This window comes from Mobula birostris, chromosome 7 (assembly GCF_030028105.1).
Source record: "Mobula birostris isolate sMobBir1 chromosome 7, sMobBir1.hap1, whole genome shotgun sequence".
NCBI classification, from domain to species: domain Eukaryota; kingdom Metazoa; phylum Chordata; class Chondrichthyes; order Myliobatiformes; family Myliobatidae; genus Mobula; species Mobula birostris.
In genome coordinates, this window is record NC_092376.1 from 128,482,245 (window position 1) to 128,503,031 (window position 20,787).

The window sequence follows — 20,787 nt, forward strand, 5'->3', positions numbered from 1 at the left end:
TGCTTTCGTATGAAGTATATTTTTGACGTTCATTTTGAAATTTGTCATTTCCAAATTAATAAGAAATCAATGTCTCCTCTTGACCAGTGTCACAATAGACTTATCAGAATTGATCCTTTCAAGGTTATATTTAATTGGGTTGATTTTGTTTGGTATTGTGTTTGCACCATCCATTTTGTGGTGGTGTCTGCTTCTTCACTGTTTAAAGACAGATGTGATTGAGGATTGTGGAATCTGGAATAACAAGCAGAAAGTCCATCACTTCTCAGCTTCTATCCCAGCCACTCACCTCCTAGTACTGATTATATACAGGCAATCATTCCTCTTTCCTCTCAGTCCTGATACAGTCTTGACCTCAAACATCAACATGCAACTTTTGCTTCTACAGATGCTGCCTGACCTGCAGAGTTTGTCCAGTGTTAGCTATAGACGGTCTTTACGGTACTAGCAATCACTTCATAAAGTGGTGTGTACAAATGAGGCATTTTGAATTCTTCCTCATGTAATCTTTTGATCTTATCAATATCTGAAAAAGGAAATCTAAAGAATACATACAAGATAAATATACACAACAAGCTCATCATGATTAAACAAAAATATATTCCCTATTTTGAGCAGAGAAGCTGTCAGTTCTGATAAAGTATTTACAGGTCAAACTATTTTCAGATTCTGAAATATTTCTTGTATATTTTCAACATTTTTGATTTTCTTTGGCTGCATTTTAAATAGCCAGTAAATTATATTAAACATTGCCCAATCAATATCTTTTGTATGACTAGAGGGATCAGAGTGCCACTTAGAAATGCACTAACCAATAACATGATTCCTATGATTGTTCTTTTTTTCTATATTGATTCAAAATCTAATTTATACCAGACATGATTGACTTTCCTAGATCAACACAGATAGTCAGAACATGGATAGAAGCTAAAATAAAAGAAATAGAATACTCCAAATAAAATAAATCTTCAGCTTTGGGATTTCAATTAATATAAATTTTGAATTGACATTGTTCAATGTCTAGTAATTTAAAAATTCATTAGAGAAGTTATAAGTGCATAGGACACCACTTTATTTGAATTACACCCAATCAGTGAACAGGAGCATATGAAGAAGAGGCAACTTCACACATGTCTGAGATTGAAGATTAAAAAGCAGTACTTTTCAGCAGTTTTGGTGTTTGAATATCACCCAATCAGTGAATGGGAGTGCAAGAAGAAGAAGGAACTTCACAGATGTCTGAAATTGAAAATTAAAAAAGCAGCGCTTCGTGGTTATCTTCAGGGTTTGAACTGTGTCTAATCAGTGAATGGGATTCATTAGCAAGTGTGAACTAAAATGAGACAGGGTCAAGTGGAGTGGCCATTGTGAGAGTGGGCCAGTGTTAGAGCGGGGAGGCTTTGACTTCAGCTCATTATGCTTAGGCAAGTACACGCTTGGGCAAGGTAAGTATCTGGTAAGTTTCTTCTTGTTTTTTTCCCTTCTTAATTTCTCTTCTGTTAGGGCAGAGTTAGTGCAGTGAAAATGGCTCCGGGACTGTGTTGTGGTCTTTGGGTGCAATGTGGGAATACTGGAGAGGAGCAGTCTCCCGGATAACTACATCTGCATCAGGTGCACTGAGCTGCAGCTCCTCAGAGAATGTGTTAAGCATCTGCAGGTGCAGCTCAGTGACCTTTGGTTCATATGGGAGACTGAGGAAGTTATAGTTAGGAGCTACAGATGGGTAATCACCCCTAGGTTGCAGGAGTCAGGTAACTGGGTGACTGTCAGAAGAAAGGGAATTAGTCAGCTAGTATAGAGTACCCCTGTGACTGTTCCCCTCAATAATAAGAATACCATTTTGGATACTGTTGAAGTGGACGACCTTCAGGGGATAGCTGCAGTGACCAGATCTCTGACACTGAATCTGGCGCTGTGGCTCGGGAGAGAATAGAGGTGAACAGGACTGGAAAAATCATAAAGAAGGAAAAGATTTTAATTTAAGGGCAAGCTAGTCAATAATATTAAAGAGGATACCAAAAGTTCCTTCTGATATATAAAGTGTAAAAGAGAGACAAGAGTAGAGATCGAACCTCTGGAAAATGATGCTGGAGAGATAGCGATGGAGGACAAGGAAACAATGGATGAACTGAATAAGTATTTTGCAATAGTCTTCAATGTGGAAACAGTAAGCAGCATTTGCTGGAAGATCAATAGTGTCCAGGGCAGAAGTGAGTGAAGTTGCCATTACTAGGGAGAAGGTGCTTGGGGAAACTGAGAGGTCTGAAGGTAGATAATCACCTGGACCACCAAATAGTCTACACCCCAGGGTTCTGAAAGAGGTGGCTGAAGAGATTGTGGAGCCATTAGTAATGATCTTTCGAGAATCATTAGATTCTGGCATGATTCTGGAAAATTGCAAATGCTACTTCTCTTTTCAAGAAGGGAGAAAGGAAATTATAGGCGATTTAGTCTGACCTCAGTGTTTGGGAGGATATTGAAGTCAATTGTTAAGGATGTGGTTTTGGTTTTGGTGTACTTGGAGACACATGATGAAATAGGCCAAAGTCAGCATGGTTTTTATCCAACAAATCTGTTGGAATTCCTTGAAGAAATAACAAGCAGGATAGACAAAGGAGAACTGGTAGATGTTGTGTCCTTGAATTCTCAGAAGGAATTTGACAAGGTGGCACAAGGAGGCTGCTTAACAAGTTAAAAGTCCATGGTATTAAAGGAAAGATTCTAGCATGGATAGATCATTGCCTGATTAGCAGAGGGCAAAGTGTGGGAATAAAGGGAGCCTTTTCTGGTTGGCTGCTTGTGATGAGTGGTATTTCACAGGGGTCTGTGTCAAGACCACTTCTTTTTACGTTATATATGAATGATTTGAATGTGGAATGAATGGCTTTGTGGCCCACTTTACTGACAATACGAAGATAGGTGGAGATGCATATAGTTTTGAAGAAGCAGAGAGGCTGTAGAAGGACTGAGGCAGATTAGGAGAATGGCCAAAGAAGTGGTAGATGGAATACAGTGTCAGAAAGTATATAGTCATGCACTTTGGTAGAAGAAAATTCAAATATCCAAGGTGCAAAGGGACTTGGAAGTCCTCGTGCAGGACTCTCTAAAGGTCAACTTGCAGGCTGAGTCAGGCAAATGCGACGTTAGCATCCATTTCGAGAGGGCTAGAATATGAAAGCAAGGATGTAATGTCAAAGCTTTATAAAACATTGGTAAGGCCTTTCTTGGAGTATTGTGAGCAGTTTTGGGCCCCTTATCTAAGAAAGGATATGATGACATTAGAGAGGGTTCAAAGGAGGCTCACGAAAATGATTCTGAGATTGAAAGACTTATTATATGAAGAGTGTTTGATGGCTCTGTGCATGTACTCAGAGGAATTCAGAAGAATGAGGGGGAACCTCATTGAATCCTATCGACTGTTGAAGGGCCTCATAGAGTAGATGTGGAGATGATGTTTCCTGTGGTGAGGGAGTATAAAACCAGAGGACACAGCCTTAGAGTGGAGGGACATCCTTTTAGAATGGGAATGAAAAAGATCTCTAGCCAGAGAGTGGTGAATTTGTGGAATTCATTACCATATCCAGCTGTGGAAGCCAAGTCATTAGGTATATTTAAGGCAGAGGTTAATAGATTCTTGATAGGGTTATGGGGAGAAAGCAGGAGGTTGAGGCTGAGAGGAAAATTGGATCAGTCATGGTGAAATGGCCAAGCAGGCTCAATGAGCTAAAGGCCTAATTCTACTCCTATATCTTATGGTCATATGGTTTTCATTGGTCTGCTCTGTGTTAAGTAGAAATGGATTGAATTTGTCTTTGTTTCTTGTCTTATCCTGCATGTTTGCACTGCATCCAACTATAAAGCAAGGGTCATGCTTTGGAGAAAGTTGAGCTTGAATTTGTATGGTAGATGAGCCATGCATGTGAGTCAGGGGGAGGGGAAATCCATGAATCCTGAACAACATGTTTGAGGGCCTCCATTTGTCAGAGTTGACCGTGGATATTGCATCCTAGCTGTCTAGATACACAGGCCAGGGCAGTACAATATGGAGAGCAAGCTGTTACCCATGTACCAAGCTCCCCCTTTCCAAGCAGCTGATGAACCCAAATGAATGGCAGAGACCGATACAGTTGGTACCTGCAGCATCGCAGGAGTTGCCAGTCAGCATTGAACTCAATGTAGGACTGCCTTAGGGACTCCAGCTCCAGATTTTTCCCTTGGGGTTTACTCCCAAAGCCTTCCCCATAAGTGGGTATAGCTGCAAGGCAGCTGAAGTCTGAGATCAGAGTTTTCCTTCTCCTAGATGAGCTGCCGACCATGGTTGATGAGCCCCATATGCCCAAGCAGCTTACTTACAATAATAAAAAATATATGGCAGCCAGAGAAACTGCTGACTATGATTTCTCATCCTGGGATGCGGGTTCTTGGTTTGAAGGATTTCCGATGATTTCTTAAGAATTGTTGCATATCCTCTTTCACTCTAAACTTGTTGACAGCCTCTGTGTTAGGGGATTTTCTGTGTCTTCTGTTAAGACAGATGCAATATACGTTTCATTTTTCAGCCATTTCCTTATTCCCCAATATTAGTTCTCCTGTCTCAGTCTATAAGAGACTCATAGTAACTTTCCTAATCCTTTACTGTATATACATTTAGGAAGGCTTTGCATTCTTTTGTCATGTCCCTTGATAGATTACTCCTGTTTTCTCCCTTTTCTATTTCTCTCGTGCCCCTCTTCTGTTGAAAGCTGTAATGTTCCAATCATTGTGGTCCTGGCTTTTACTTTTGGCTGTAGTGTATTAGCCTTTTTGTTTGATCAAATACTATTTTTGACTTATAGGTAACTATGGCTGGATAACATTTTCTGTTGGTTTATTTTAAAGGCATGTGTAGGAACAGGCAAATGTCATGACTTCTCATTTCTACCCTACCATTTAATATATTCATAGCTGATTTGATTGCAAACTCAGCTTTGCATTCCCATCTAACTGTAGTAAACCTTTCACTCTCTTGCTTATTAAGTATCAATCTTTGTATGCCTTAAAGATCCCATCCAGACTATATTCAAAGTCCAAGTTCCAAACTCATCACCCTTTGAGAAAGGCAATTCCAAAGGCTAATGAGAATTTGAGAAGTGAAATTTGCCTTCTCTCTGCCTTCAGTAAGTGGCCTGTTGTTTTTTAAGTACTGACTGCCGAGTTTAAGATTATCCCATAACAACAAATGCATTCTGCATATACAGGGATACCCTGCCAAAACCTCACAAGATCTTGGATTAATTATGTACACGGTATTCATTCTTTAATTGTCAATCATTACGTGTTTTCTGTAATATCTTATAACTTAATTTCCCATGATAGCACAAAGAACTCATGCCCCATCTTCTTGGCTTGTTTTGCTTAAACTGATGAATCTACTAATTTACTAATGTACCAATAGAAAGTGAACTAAATCACTTTTAATCTTGATATAGTATTCTACAACATCATAATTAGTGTTCCCTAAAGGCCCCTTAGCTAGCAAATTAACTCTTTCTCAATGCATGATACTAGGATCTAACAGAACCCAATTCCATCTGCTTTCTGAACATATAGAAAGTTATCTCTATTTATTCTTTTGAATTTATCCTCCAGATGATTGCAATTACTTTGTTTTGTCTAGTAACACATAGGTTCTATGTCATAGAATATAGAACAGTATTGCAAAGGAACAGGCCCTTTGGGTCATGAAGTTGTGCAGAACTATTTAAACTAGCAACTAAACGCCTACCTAAACTTGTTCCTTCTGCCTGAGCAGTGCCCATATCCCTCCATTCTCTGCATATTCATGAGCCTACCTAAGAGCCTCTTAAATGTCCCTGTTGCATTTGCCTCCATTACCATCCTCGCAGCACTCTCCAGTCAACCACTACTCTGGTAAAAATAAAACTTGTCACATCCATCCCCTTTGAGCTTACAGTTCCCATCTTAATTGCACCTTAGACATTTTGACTTTGAGAAAACAACATCAGCTGTCTACTCTATTTATAACTTTCATAATGTTATAAACTTTCACCGAGTGTCCCCTCAGCTTCTGCCACTCCAGAAAAAGACACCCAAGTTGTCCAATCTCTTTTTTTCTCGCACTTACCCTCTAAGTAAAGTAGCATTCTGGTAAACCTCTTCTGCAGATAGAGTTCTGATAGAGTTCTTTGAGGAGGTGACCAGGTATATAGATAAGGGTAGTGCAGTGGATGTGATCTATATGGATTTTAGTAAGGCATTTGACAAGGTTCCACACGGTAGGCTTATTCAGAAAGTTAGAAGGCATGGGATCCAGGGAAGTTTGGCCAGGTGGATTCAGAATTGGCTTGCCTGCAGAAGGCAGAGGGTGGTGGTGGAGGGAGTACATTCAGATTGGAGGATTGTGACTAGTGGTGTCCCACAAGGATCTGTTCTGGGACCTCTACTTTTCGTGATTTTTATTAACGACCTGGATGTGGGGGTAGAAGGGTGGGTTGGCAAGTTTGCAGACGACTCAAAGGTTGGTGCTGTTGTAGATAGTGTAGAGGATTGTCAAAGATTGCAGAGAGACATTGATAGGATGCAGAAGTGGGCAGAGAAGTGGCAGATGGAGTTCAACCCAGAGAAGTGTGAGGTGGTACACTTTGGAAGGACAAACTCCAAGGCAGAGTACAAAGTAAATGGCAGGATACTTGGTAGTGTGGAGGAGCAGAGGGATTTTGGGGTACATGTCCACAGATTCCTGAAAGTTGCCTCACAGGTGGATAGGGAAGTTAAGAAAGCTTACGGGGTGTTAGCTTTCATAAGCCGAGGGATAGAGTTTAAGAGTCGCGATGTAATGATGCAGCTCTATAAAACTCTGGTTAGGCCACACTTGGAGTACTGTGTCCAGTTCTTGTCACGTCACTATAGGAAGGATGTGGAAGCATTGGAAAGGGTACAGAGGAGATTTACCAGGATGCTGTCTGGTTTAGAGAGTATGCATTATGATCAGAGATTAAGGGAGCTAGGGCTTTACTCTTTGGAGAGAAGGAGGATGAGAGGAGACATGATAGAAGTGTACAAGATAATAAGAGGAATAGATAGAGTGGATAGCCAGCGCTTCTTCCCCAGGGCACCACTGCTCAATACAAGAGGACATGGCTTTAAGGTAAGGAGTGGGAAGTTCAAGGGGGATATTAGAAGAAGGTTCTTTACTCAGAGAGTAGTTGGTGCGTGGAATGCACTGCCTGAGTCAGTGGTGGAGGCAGATACACTAGTGAAGTTTAAGAGACTACTAGACAGGTATATGGAGGAATTTAAGGTGGGGGGTTATATGGGAGGCAGGGTTTGAGGGTCAGCACAACATTGTGGGCCGAAGGGCCTGTACTGTGCTGTACTATTCTATGTTCTATGTACTATGCAGCCCTTCCAAAGCCTCCATATTTCCTATCATGGGGTGACCAAAGATGTTCCAGATGTTCCAGATGCAGCCTCAAGCTGCAAAGAGATGAATCTTCCCCAGGATTATTGTTTCAGTGCTTGCGATATGCACCTCCAATTTCCTGATTTGCAGAACATCTATATTAAAAATAGTATTTGGAGATCTACAGACACTTCCAGTAAGGTTTTACATCCCTTCCTATGTATTATATGTCTTAGTTCCACCCAAGATTATTGATTTTCTGAACTAAGATCCTTTCAGTCTACTGTGTTCATCGAGTCCTATATTTTGAAGGCTGCCCTCCCCCACCCCATTTACATTTTGCCTATCCATTCTACACGTTTAACATCTTTGGAATAATTAATTCTCAAGCCTGGTTACTTTACAACCACACCCAAACTATGTGCCATTGTTTTACCTGTATTCCATGTCTTCAGATAAAGATATTTCATTTTGAGTCTTTTTACCGTTTGTTCCTGCTCTGACTCAAGTTGGAGATAAGTGTGTACACTCTGTCCCATCCTGGCCAGCTTTGTCAATCAGTACCCACTTTGTGATGCTGCGCTGTCATCATGTTGTTTGTCATCAACCTCCTGAGGACTGCCAACCAGAACCATTCCACAATTACATAAATTAAAACCATGTCTACAGTTCGCTTATGCAATTCCCTAAAATGCTGGTCCCCATATAGTCCAATGGAAGTCCAGCCCGACAGGGTATCTCCTTCTTTCCACAGTACTGACGCTCATGCTCCATGAATTGAACACCTTTCTCTCACACCAATCCTTGAGCCATGCCTTTAACTTTTGTATCTTATGGAACATATATAATTTGCATTTGAGTAAAGCAGTAATGGATAGATTAATACATTTGTAGCTCTTTGCTTTAAGTAGGATCATAGTTAGACATACTCCTTAAGCAGATCTCCTTAGTTTCTTTGTCATTGGTTCCCACTCTCTTCCTTTTTCTGCCACTCCAAGTTCCTCTCTAACATTGAAGAGAAACTGCAAACCCTGGAAACAGAGTGTTTAGAGACCTTTGATAGTGAATTCAGAGTAAAGTACAGCAGCGGTCCCCAACCACCGGGCCGCAAAGCATGCGCTACCGGGCCGCGAGGGAACGATATGATTTGGCGATATGAGTCAGCTGCACCTTTCCTCATTCCCTGTCATGCCCACTGTTGAGCTTGAACGCACGCGAGGTCATTACGCACGTGAGGTCATTACGCACGTGAGGTCATTACCTGCGTGTCATCCACGTCAGCGCGGGAAGGAGATCAATTCCTCGAGCTTGCAAATGACGGCGGGCTGAAAAGTATGTTTGACATAACATCTCTGCCAGCATTCTGGATCAAAGTCAAAGCTAAATATCCTGAGATAGCCACGAAAGCACTGAAAACGTTGCTTCCATTTCCAACATATCTCTGCAATGAATGCAACGAAAACCAAATTGGAGAATAGGCTGGACATAAGGAACCCCCTTCGAGTATCGCTGTCTCCCATCACCCCTCGATAGGACCGTCTTGTTGCAGGGAAACAAGCCCAGGGCTCCCACTGATTCAGCGATATTGGTGTGTTGCAATGATTTTATATGTTCAAACGGGGAAAATACGTGCTGTGTGTTTAGTATCCAAACGTTACTTAAAATATTATGATGCTATTGACTTACTTATATAACCATATAACAATTACAGCACAGAAACAGGCGATCTCTGCCCTTCTAGTCCGTGCCGAACGCTACTCTCACCCAGTCCCACCGACCTGCACTCAGCCCATAACCCTCCATTCCTTTCCTGTCTATATAGCTATCCAATTTTTCTTTAAATGATAATATCGAACCTGCCTCTACCACTTCTACTGGAAGTTCATTCAACACTTACTTCAAGCTCCCCTGTCCTCCCCTGGTAATTGACTTATCACTATATTCATGCGAGGAAAATAAGCGCTGTGTGTTCAATATTAAATTCGTTAGATAAACCCTTTTAGAAACAAAATTGAGTGTATTAGCCACTTATCACCTATATTCCAGTTGTGATTAACACCCCCCCCCGAACAGAATCGCCAAAAGCGATTTGTAGAAAGAATCGGCACGTACATGCATGTGCGAATCACGCATGCGCACTTGTGCCCGCGCAAGGTATCATGGTCATTGTAGTCTCAGGTGGTTAACAACATATTTGACTGCTACTCTTGTCCATTGGCAATCCTACCCGCCCCCGGTCGGCCGGTCCACAAGAATATAGTCAATATGAAACTCGTCTGCAGTGTAAAAAAGGTTGGGGACCCCTGAAGTACAATATTTATTATCCTACCTATATTGTCTTCTTTCATTACTGCACCCTTTCATTACTTCATTCCTTTTCACTCCCCCAACATGTATGGACCCTTGTCCCATGGTGCAGTAGTTAATTTGCTCACCTGCTGGCAATCATTGTTACCGAGACTGCCAGAGCATACATCGCTGTTGGATAGTTGCAAAGAATGAGGCTCTGCCAGAATGAACTGTCTCATTTGCAACTAAATTTCATGTTCCTCTTCATTTTTGAATTCTGCACTACTTAACAAAATCATTGCAGATGATTTCTTCAGATGTGGTCATTATGGATTTGTGATCTCCGTTGACTGCTGCATTCCATCACCTTCCCTGCCCTGTCTACCTTAGTGAAGTTAGAGTATTAATTCCTTGATTCTTTAAATAGAAAGCTACACTAATGCCCTTATCTCACAGATGTTCCTATCTAGCAGGATAGAAACTTAGTTGATCTTTCACTTGGGCAGAAGATACTGTAGACAGACATTGTGAGAAGTTAAAATGATTCATTGTACTGTGGATATCTCTTTACCTTACTACCTTCATTCAGCCTCTGTCACGATTGAGAATTTTTTGTATGCAGTACTCACACCTTATTCTCCCTTTGTGATATCTTCAGATCAATAATTATCAAAATTATTCTTCTGAATCTATCCATGTGTCAATTGCTGTGCACTGATTAGAGTTTAATTACAGACTGGCGGACAACCAATTTCTTCAGACTGTCTGAAAAGTAGTCCTGGCAAGGGAGCATAATTATTTCAAGTATATTTTTATGGAAATTTGGTTAACACTTCAGAAAGATTGAAAATTGAACTGAGTACAGTGTTAGCATTTGAACCATTCAATATAGCGTAGTTTAAATTTTAATACTATAATTTGATTAAAGATACTGGAAATTAAGATGCTACGTCTTTTAACAAAATAATTCATTCATTCAGTAAATATTATTTCTTTTTATTTCAGAGAACCAATTACAAAGAAGAAATCTGGTAAGAAGCATTTAATTGAATTGATTATGTTATCAAAATGTTTTATTTGTTTATGAGGGATGTTAGAATATTTATTTTATTGTTTACTCTGAAAATAGTAGTTTACTGAATTATTGTGAATTGGTAAAATCGGTCTTAACCAGTTTTTCTAGTTTTACCTGCACTTGAAGATCTTTCTTTGGAATATATTGACAGTATCCTTTGTGTAGCATCAGTATGGGATGCTGAGAAATTCTGACGACCAGTCTAAAGAACCGCTCATGGGAATCGTATCTGCTACAAGTGGTAACAAAGTTCCTTATCATCGTGTAAGAATTTCTAATTGAAAAAAATCTTGTTAGTAGCTGTAGCATTTATCCATGAGAGTCACACAGGAATCTAGGGAATCAAAATGAGCAGAACATTCTTTTGAAAAAGTGACAGGGACTGTAGACCATAATGGAGCAAAGCAGTAAATTACCTATTAGCCAAAGAGCCATAAGCCTGAATCACTTTTAAAAGTAAATCAAAGCTCCTGTTGTTAATCAGGATGCACTCTTTCAAAAGGTTATGTGATCTTGCTCCAGACATTCTAAGCAGACTGTACCTGGATTTCCCGAATAAGAGTAAAGGTTAACTGACATTGTTTACATTGAAAACTGAGCACAAGACAACAGAAAGTATCAAGCATGAAATAAATGTTCTGAAGAGATTAGAAAAGATCTTTTCTGATATGTTGTACAAAACAAAATACATCAGCTGTTTACAAGCAAATTGTATTTGCAATGGACGTTTGAGAAACATCTTGATCATCTGTGGATGAGTCATTTCTGCAAATTGATGACTCATATGATATTACACACTTACAAAATTTCTGGAAAGACCTAAAAAATTACCACACTATTTATATTAATCTTAATCCATTCCATATACCGCAAGTAGGATTCTGTGCAAATGATCTAATTAGTCAAAAGCTAGTGTGATTCATGTAAAACAACTAGAAAATGTATGAACTTTGTGTTCCCGTTATGTTTGGGTTTCAGTGATTCATTGTTAAACGGCAACTGGAATACCATTTGCAGGATGGGTTACTGCACCACATGAAGGATGTGATGGCACAAAAGAGAATGCAGAGATGATATAAGAGGAGATTACTAAGGCTGGAGAATAGAATACATGCCAATTATTAGGCTGGAGCTGCATTCTTGGCATCAAAGGAGGTTAAAAGGTTTAATGATATATAAAGATAAGGAGTATAAACGACGTGAATAGGAAAGGTCTGCCTTCCTTAGCAGAGAAATGAATAACTAGGAGAGATGAATTTGTGGTAATTAGCAGACAGATTAATGGGGAACTAGGATTTTTTTTCACTGAAAGAATTGATGGTCTAGACTTGCAGCTTGATGGAGGAAGAAAGCCTTAAAAATGTCAGGATGCTCACTTGGAGTGCCAGTGTCTATGCAATTATTGTCCAAGAACTGGGAGTAGTCTGAATATCACGTTATTTCCACCGTAAATTTAGTAAGCAAAATGGCCTCCTCCAGTCATACAAATTTTCTGATTCAATGATTCCATTTTTAGTTTCTTCATGTAGTATCCACACGTATTTAATGGTGCTGCTGCCAAGTTAATGGTGTAAAATCGGACTGCTGTGAATGGAGAGTGACACTTCTTTCTTGCGCTTTGGACACTGCTCTAGATTTGCACTCAAATTAAGCACCACAATTATACGTTCAGGCTTTTATTGGCCATGGCATCAAAGATTACAGGGAGAAGGCTGGGAACTGGGATTGAGGGGAGAAAAGAAGGATCAGCCATGATTGAATGGTGGGGCGGACTCGATGGGCCAGATGGCCTAATTTTGCTCCCATGTCCTATGGTCTTACGGATTTAAGTTACCATTGCAATTTAAATGCACTCTCTAAGCTCTCTCCTCTAACTGGTTGTGGACTGCCAAGATTCTTGGAAAAGTGCTAATTTTTTTTCAAAGAACAAATCATACCAAAGTTCTGGCAATACCTTCAGTGCCAATATCAACAATGTCAGACAACAGAATCTTTGAAACTAAGAACTAAGATGCAAGGGAGAAAGACGCTCAAATAGGAATGACTATTAACTCATCTGATAATTAATACTTCTACATTATCATTGATGCTGAATGGTGTACTATTTCACAATGTATACATAATAGATGATGGGAGGCTCAAGATGTACCAATCAAACGTGAAAGTAGTTCATGGGAAAATCTTGTTATTTTTTCAACTGACCATTGGAATAATCAAATAAAATCTGGTAGTTGTAGAACCTGATTGAATATTATTTCATTGGGATGGAACTTGGGTGAAATTCCAAAGATTTTTTGAATATATGTTATGGTAAAGAAGGCAACATGGTGAGTGTTGGAGGCTAGAATATGGAACTAGAGGGCTAACACAGGCATGATGAGTCCACTCTATGATCAGATCACAAGGGTGTGAAGATAAATGTTACGTTGAGTAATAAACTTCTTTGTGAAAAAATAACTTATGCTACTATATATATATATATGAAAAATAGTTTGGTATGGTACATTGGGTGGATTCTGATCTACTTTGGAAAAATACATATTATTTATGTTTTGGATGTTGAACTGATTAACTACATAGTTCATGGTGACAGAACAGATAAAGCGCAGGAAAACACTGAGATTTTGAGACAAGCAACAGCAAATAATGCCAAAGCTTTGCTGTCATAAGTCATTGAAACATTGTTAAATATTGATCTCAAAGCACATACAAGTAAAATTGTAATTGATGGAAGTGCAAATCATTACTCAAGTTATATATTCCCATATTTGGTTCTCAAGACTGGTCATTTGAAGCTCTCTCTTGATGTGTTTGGAGCACAATTATGTTGTCACCAGGCATTAATATTTCCAATGAACAGTGTTGTTTTTTTACTATTGTCAGATCATAAATATTAACATGGTCTAAGCAGCTGATGTGCTTCTGTCAAAGGGGCCTTCTTATAATTCATTCATGCAGTACAGACTTCCAAAATTCATTACAATACAAAGCAAGCAATGAGTTTTGTATGTTTCTACTGAATGATTGCATTATACTCATATATAGGGTAAATTATCCAGCATTGCATGTAGTTCACTTTCTCAACATCTCAATTCAAAACCTTCTTAAAATAATTTCATTTTCCTCACATGTACTTTCATTCATTTTCCTTCATTAGGGCTTGCAATAATCCAGAGAACGGCATCGTTTCTAAAAAGAGGTATTAGAGAAACTCGCTTGGCCATAACTTAACTGATCCTTAACATTGCTGGATGGTCCTAAACCATTATGATTTTGGACCATGCAGCTGGCTGATTAGCAGTGGTTGGGGCCAGCCTAATGCTAAATGCGGTGTGATTCATGCATGCTCAGTACCTGTGTAATATTGATTAAAATGGGATTAATTTGGGACTGATTTTTGTTCTTTTCACTTAATTCAACTTTTTCCTTGATGATATCACTCAAGAAAGTTTCACATGAAATATGTTTTTGTCCCCCTATATATAGGTGCACTGTCATTCAAGTAATTGTTCAAATAATCACCTGCTAACCCTTTCATTGGCACAAAGCAATTTGGATATTAAATTTCTTAAATATTTCCCTGAATATGATTTTTGTGGCATATATCAAATTTGGAAATGCTTGCTAGTCTTAATGAACAATTGATCAAAAAAAATCTAAATATTATATTATTAAAATGTGACTTTATAGCACCTCATCTTAACTGAAGGAAGCAAGTGGCCTATAAGAGGGTTATTCAACAGCAATTTATTTAAAGCTACACTTAATCCAAGCAGGTTCTGAGAATTGTCTGTCTCACTATGTAACCTCTCAGTAATCAACATTATTTTACAGCAATTCTTATTACTTTTCTTGAAAATGTTAACTAATGACTTATTCCACCACTATGTCCATTGTCATTTCCTTGGTGTTGTTGATTGGCATCATTTGTGCGCTCTTTTTTTTAAATGCATACATTTTTAAAGTGACTTGAAAGTAGATGGAAATACAAAGTAATGACAATTATTTATATGTGTGGTGTAAAACAGAAAATACTGGAAGCAGTCGGCAAATCAAGCAGTATTTCTGGAAAGAGAAAGAAAAAGAATGCCCTTCTATTGACCTGAAACGTTAACTTCTCCTTCCACGGGCTCTCCCCGAATTGTTGAGTGTTTCAGTATTTTCTGTTGTTACGTCAGATTTCCAGCATCTGCAGTTGTTTGATTTTCAGGTGTTTTAAAACGTGTGGCGTTTGATGGAAGCTCTGGAAAATGTTTACAAAATCAGCACTGCAGCAATAAAGGGATTAGTGGTGTTATTCGGTTTTTCTTACAATAAAATTTTATTAAGATTGTGTCTAATTTATTTTTCATTTATGAAGTGTTTTAAGATGAGTTTACTAAATAGAAGAAGCACACTGGGGAAAAATATGAACACAACCATGACTACTGCTTTGGAAATTTTAAAGTGAAATTATAAGTATTATAAAATGATGACATTGTGCACTGTTTGGGATCTTGAGAAAGCTCATAGCCTATGTAGAAATTCGTCTTTGGTCAGTAACATTAAACTGGACCTTAGATATCATGCATTGCTGCTATTTATAACATTGTGAATGAGCGATGAATTTCTAAGTAGTGAAATATAAGTTTGTGTATACTTCAGAATTATGATGCATGACTTGTGCATTTTTAAAGAATTTAGAATTAAAGCTTGTGTTGAAATATTCCTGTTAAAATAATAGAGTATTCAAGTAGTAGAAGCAATAACTTGATGCTTTTTATCACAACAAGTTTTACTTAAAAAGTGTAAATTGACAGTTTGTCCATTTTCTATTCTTTTGGAATACCTGATTTATGCTACAGGATAATACTACATGCATTGAGGGATTTTTGTCTATTAGTAAAGTAGCTTATTGTTATCTGTAAGTAAAGTCAGGATCATCACCAGTTGCACTAAGGCTGAAGTGTTGCTGAAGCCATACTCCAGCCTTATTCCTACAGATCCAAAAGGAGCCCAGCAAAAGCAATATTAACCAAACAGGGAATCTTCCTGATCCAAATGTGCTTTGTACTGGCTTATCTAATGGATTTTCCTCATGAGCTGCTGAAGTGCTCATAACTGAAATACAGCACTATTTATAGCAACATTCAAAAATTGACACTAGATTTGTGATCATTTAGCAGGGCCCTTAAGGTACTATAGGTGAATTGAGCATATAATCAGTCCAGAATGAAGTGATCATTCCGCACTCGATGCTAAAGAAACTGGTTTTTGTGCACACTGAGGCTGAACCCTGGTCTGTTGATGGTTTCTTCACCTCAGCACACAAGAGAACATGCCTATTCTAAGACTACAGTCCTTCACCAACTTGTTCCGGTGTCACAAAACCATTCTCTGACAACCAAGATCTACAATGAGAACCTTACCAACTTGGATCACTTTATGTACCTCAGGAACCATGTATCAGCAGGGTTAAACAATAGTGATGTAATTCACCACCATCATCAATGTGCTACTATGTACTTCGACTGTCTGAGGAAAAGGACTGTTCAAAGACCAGGACATAGCCAGAAAGTAGTACAGCACAGAAACAGGTTCTTTGGCATGCCTTATTCATGTCATGGTGCCCAGCAAGCTCATCCCATTTGCCGACACATGGCCCATACCACTCTCAACTCTTCCTATTCATGTATTTGTCCAAATGTTTTAAATTTTGTTATTGCCTCTTCTCAACCATTTCTTCTGAGAGCTCATTCCATACACATTTTAAGACCACAAGACTAGCACCAAGATCATAGACCATTGAAATGCAGTAATCCCTATCCTGAATACTTTGGAGTTGTTGGGTCTCCATTTATTTTCCGATCGTTATGGTTCTTCTGGTAGTCAAACATGGCGAGCAGCCTTAATTCCAAGAGTTCAGTTTCAGGTACAGGGCTGTGAGTTGGATGATCAGCCATGATCATACTGAATGGTGGTGCAGGCTCGATGGGCCAAATGGCCTACTCCTGCACCTATTTTCTATGTTTCTATATTTCTATTTTTAGAGCACGAACGAACTTACAAATACTAAGCAAACTAAATAAAGAGTTAAGAAACAATGCTTAGAGGGCAATTAATGCTAAGGGGCGTAAGAATCAATATGGTGCTTCTGAAAAATCTATCAATTTTATGGATAAGAAAAATTCCCTAGATAGAGATAAATTAGTTAATAGGTGACATAATTGAAATAATTGCATCATGCGGGTAACGTGCTAATACTTAGCCAATGAATATGAGAAAGGTAATAAAATGTTAGTTCAGCTGCGATACTGCTTTCTAACAGTGAGTGTGAAAAATACTTGAATTTGTTAAAAAGTACAATTCTGATAAATAGTATTATTTAAAAAAGACAGTGGTTTCCAGCAGTGTCATAGATCAGCCAACCGTAGACACTTCAATCACTAGAGAAGTATTACCAACATCACCTCCAAAAAATTGTCCAAGTACACTGGCAGGTTAGGTGAATCAACATTCCTGGTATTGAGGTACTGATCTAGCTTAAATAACCCCATTTGTTATCCACACCTGATGCCAAATTCCTGAAAAAAATACTCTGTGCTTTTCTGTGTCATGGCAAGCAATTTCCAGCAGGATAGAAGGCATTTAAAGGAAGAATTAGAAGCCTCTTCAAAAAACAGTAACGTCTTATCTAACTCATGGGAAGTTCTGACCATTTAGTGCATAAATTATCTGAAAAGTCTGTGGACAGTTTGAATTTTTTCAATAGGAACACAAAGGCTGCAAACTGTAGAAGGAGCATTTAACAAATCCCACCTGCTCAGCTATGGCAGCATCTATATGTCCTGTATAGAACTCATTTGTCACCTCAAATTTTGTAGACCTATGATAGAAGCAAATCATCCTTGACTTGGAGGGACAGTCCAAGAAAAATCCATTTTGAAAATAGTATTGACTTTTGGAAAACCATCATTTACTGTGATCCAAGCTCCATCTGGCTTAGAATAAATGAAACCAAGATCATTTTTTTTTTGTTGCTCACCGTCCTTTTCTTAAATCATATCTGTGTAACATACTTGGGAACATTTAATTTACCTTGAGTACAAAGTATAAACACACATTTTTACCAAAATGGCATGTGAAAAGTGGCAAAGTGCTAAATCTATTGGATCTAATAATTTTTGTACAGGTATTAAAGCAGTTTGTCATTTGGTAATGTAGAAGTAAAAGTATAATTAAAATCCCAGTAATTGGTCATTGCCTAGTTTGCATAACTTCTCAATATTTGCCTCATAGCTTTGACGTTGTTTACATGCATTGGCTTTTTACAGAAAATGAGTAATATCTTTTGAAATCTGAAGAACAGAGGACTACAGTAAATGCTGCAATACATATTTCATAATGACTGTTTTTGGCTACAAAGTGAATTTTAGTCAAGTTCAAACACGAGATTTCTCCTCATGTACTGCCCTTTCAAGAAAAATGTCATAGATTGCAAAATTGTTTACATATGACCTTGTTATATCTTTAATGTAACAAGAAGATATTTCAGTACCAGTGTTCTTCATGTTTGTACAGTCATTTTGTGCCTTGGGGTGGGGTGAGCATTTATATGTTGGTAGAGTGTTGGGCTGGTTCAATTTTTTTCTGCAAAGGGAAGGGATGATGATGTGATTCACTTTTCTGTCAGGCCACATTCTGACCCACAGTCTGGTGTAACAAAGAATTCCCTTTCATTCTAATTAAAGGGATCCTCCTGGTTCAGGGTTGAGAGTATTGTCAACGAAAATAGATTTATTGTGATGTTCACATAATAAACTCATGCAAGCTGGTTTCTTGCAGTCCCAAGTCTTGTCTGCATTGTGAGCTCTTTCCCCAAAAGCTACCGAGTAATTCCAGGAATCCCTGCTTATCATCTCCAGCAGTACAGAACCATCTACTTCAATATCAAGTCAGATACACGCTGTTCAGAACTGAGTCCTTTGTCTTTACTTTCAGGCTCTCATAGGACTCACGGGAGATGTCCTGACCCCTCATTCACTCTCCTGTCTCTATCCCCAGGGTACTATGCTCCAGCCATTTATTTTAATTATTTTTGCATTATTATTTCTCTGCTCCCAGCTAATAGCCCTCATCGACGTTCCACTGCACATTCCAAGACATCCAGTCTTGGATTCAAAGACTTCATCTGACTGCCAGATATGGTGAATTGGGCACTAACTTCATAAACTATTCTTTTAATTTCAGTGACATAATTTTTATTCCAGCTAAGTGCTGAGATTCACATCCATTTTAACTTGGTGTGATCTCAACATATGAATAACTTAAAACTGAGAAGATTTTTATTTGCAAGTATAGAAAAACCAGATTTCATCCAATCTGCTTTGTGATTTTTCTGACTGCTGGGAAAGGCGATTACACTGAAGTTAAATGTATAACCCATATGCCTGTGGTGACAAGGCTGGGAGAAATGCCTTGCTATGTGGAGAAGAGTGTAGGGAAATTTAATCTGGGTATTCAAAGACTAAAATCATAAGGGGAAGTTGTTTCTTGGCAAAGTGATAGGTAAGCAAAGGATAGAGATTTACACTACATCATGAAATCAATGAGCTGGCATAAAGTACCTGTGTATCAGTTGATCCCTTAGTAGCCTTGTACAATGGCAAAGATGACTTGAGTGGATATAACTTCTTTGCATTGCCGTTAGATATTTTCCCACATGTTTTAATTTAAAAATTATGCTAGGGTTAGATGGATGATCATGCTTTAAGTTTCTTGATTGAGAGCAGATGTACGTTTTTTTTCCACAGAATACACGCTGCCTGTCTTGTAACTCTTACCTTGGTAAATGCTGGGTAGCAATTTTTATCATTGCCCAGTTCAGTTTTCCCTTAAGATAATAAATTGTGCAGCCTGCTTAATGTAAACATTTATTAAATTTTGCCAAGCATATGTGAGTAAGACTTTTGTACAAAAGTGCATTTAAATCAGGTTTACTAGTGTTTTTTTTTCCCTGTTCCTAAGCAATGCGGAATGAATACAAAATCTATTGGGTTTTATTATTGGTAAATTGGGATGCTGTTCTCTTTGTTGTCCCTCTAAACAGAAATGAATTTGAGCACAGTGGAACTTCAAGTGATTATTTGCCAGTCCACATCGTCTTGCAGTGTCCAGATAAATGAGATCACCTGCTGACTTCATCAGGTTAAAGATATACTTTTCTTACAGTATGATGAGGGACATCCACAGTGAGAATGTATCAAGTCCCAATTACATACAGATTAATTTTGGTTTTCTAAAGTTTAAGTCTGTCAATTTTTACTGAGGTTTTTTTTCCTATGATAATGACGTATCTTTATTTTTGCTTCATTTTGATATTAAGGTGACACCATTATATGAAATAGTACCTTATAAAGCAGGCAGGGAACACTTGCTTATAAGCATTTTGTTAATTGAAAAACTGGCATGCATCACTATTAAATTTCAAAATAATATGCCCAATTTCTTTGTTCTTAGCGATTCCCTGGATCAGAGAATAGTCACGACTACAAGTAGAGCAGTTTTGAAGAAAGTAAGGAGATAACTAAACACAAGGTTGAATTTTGTGTCTTGAGCATTTCCAGTAAGCAATTGATTCTATATCTGATCTTTCTTCTCCACAGATCAAAGTTCAAAGTAAATTTATTACCAAAGTACATACATATACATCACCATATACTACCCTGAGATTCATTTTCTTGCAGACCTTCACAGCAAATGTAAAGAAACACAATAGAATCAACGAAAAACCACACATAACAAAGTGTGGAAAAAAATACCAATGTGCACAAGACAATAAATTGTGCAAATACAAAAAGGGGAAAAATAATATTCACAAATAAATAAATAATACATATCAAGAGTATGAATTATAGAGTCCTTGAAAATGAGTCCATAGTTTGTGGAATTAGTTCAGTGTTGGGATGAATGAAGTTGTCCACTTGATTGAAGAGCCTGATGGTTGAGGAGTAATAATTCTTCCTGAACCTGGTAGTGTGGA

General features: G+C 38.3%; 1 protein-coding gene across 6 annotated transcripts in view; it reads left to right on the forward strand.

Annotated features, from left to right (window-relative positions):
- sh3pxd2b (SH3 and PX domains 2B) overlaps positions 1-20,787 on the forward strand; it is a 318,737-nt gene that overhangs the window by 234,139 nt on the left and 63,811 nt on the right. For 5 of the 6 annotated variants that reach the window (XM_072263727.1, XM_072263730.1, XM_072263725.1 and 2 more), the window contains exons 6-7: positions 10,697-10,722; positions 13,924-13,965. In XM_072263727.1, the coding sequence (XP_072119828.1) occupies positions 10,697-10,722; positions 13,924-13,965 (68 nt within the window). The remainder of the gene's footprint in view (positions 1-10,696; positions 10,723-13,923; positions 13,966-20,787) is intronic. The other variant, XM_072263726.1, reaches the window with a different exon arrangement.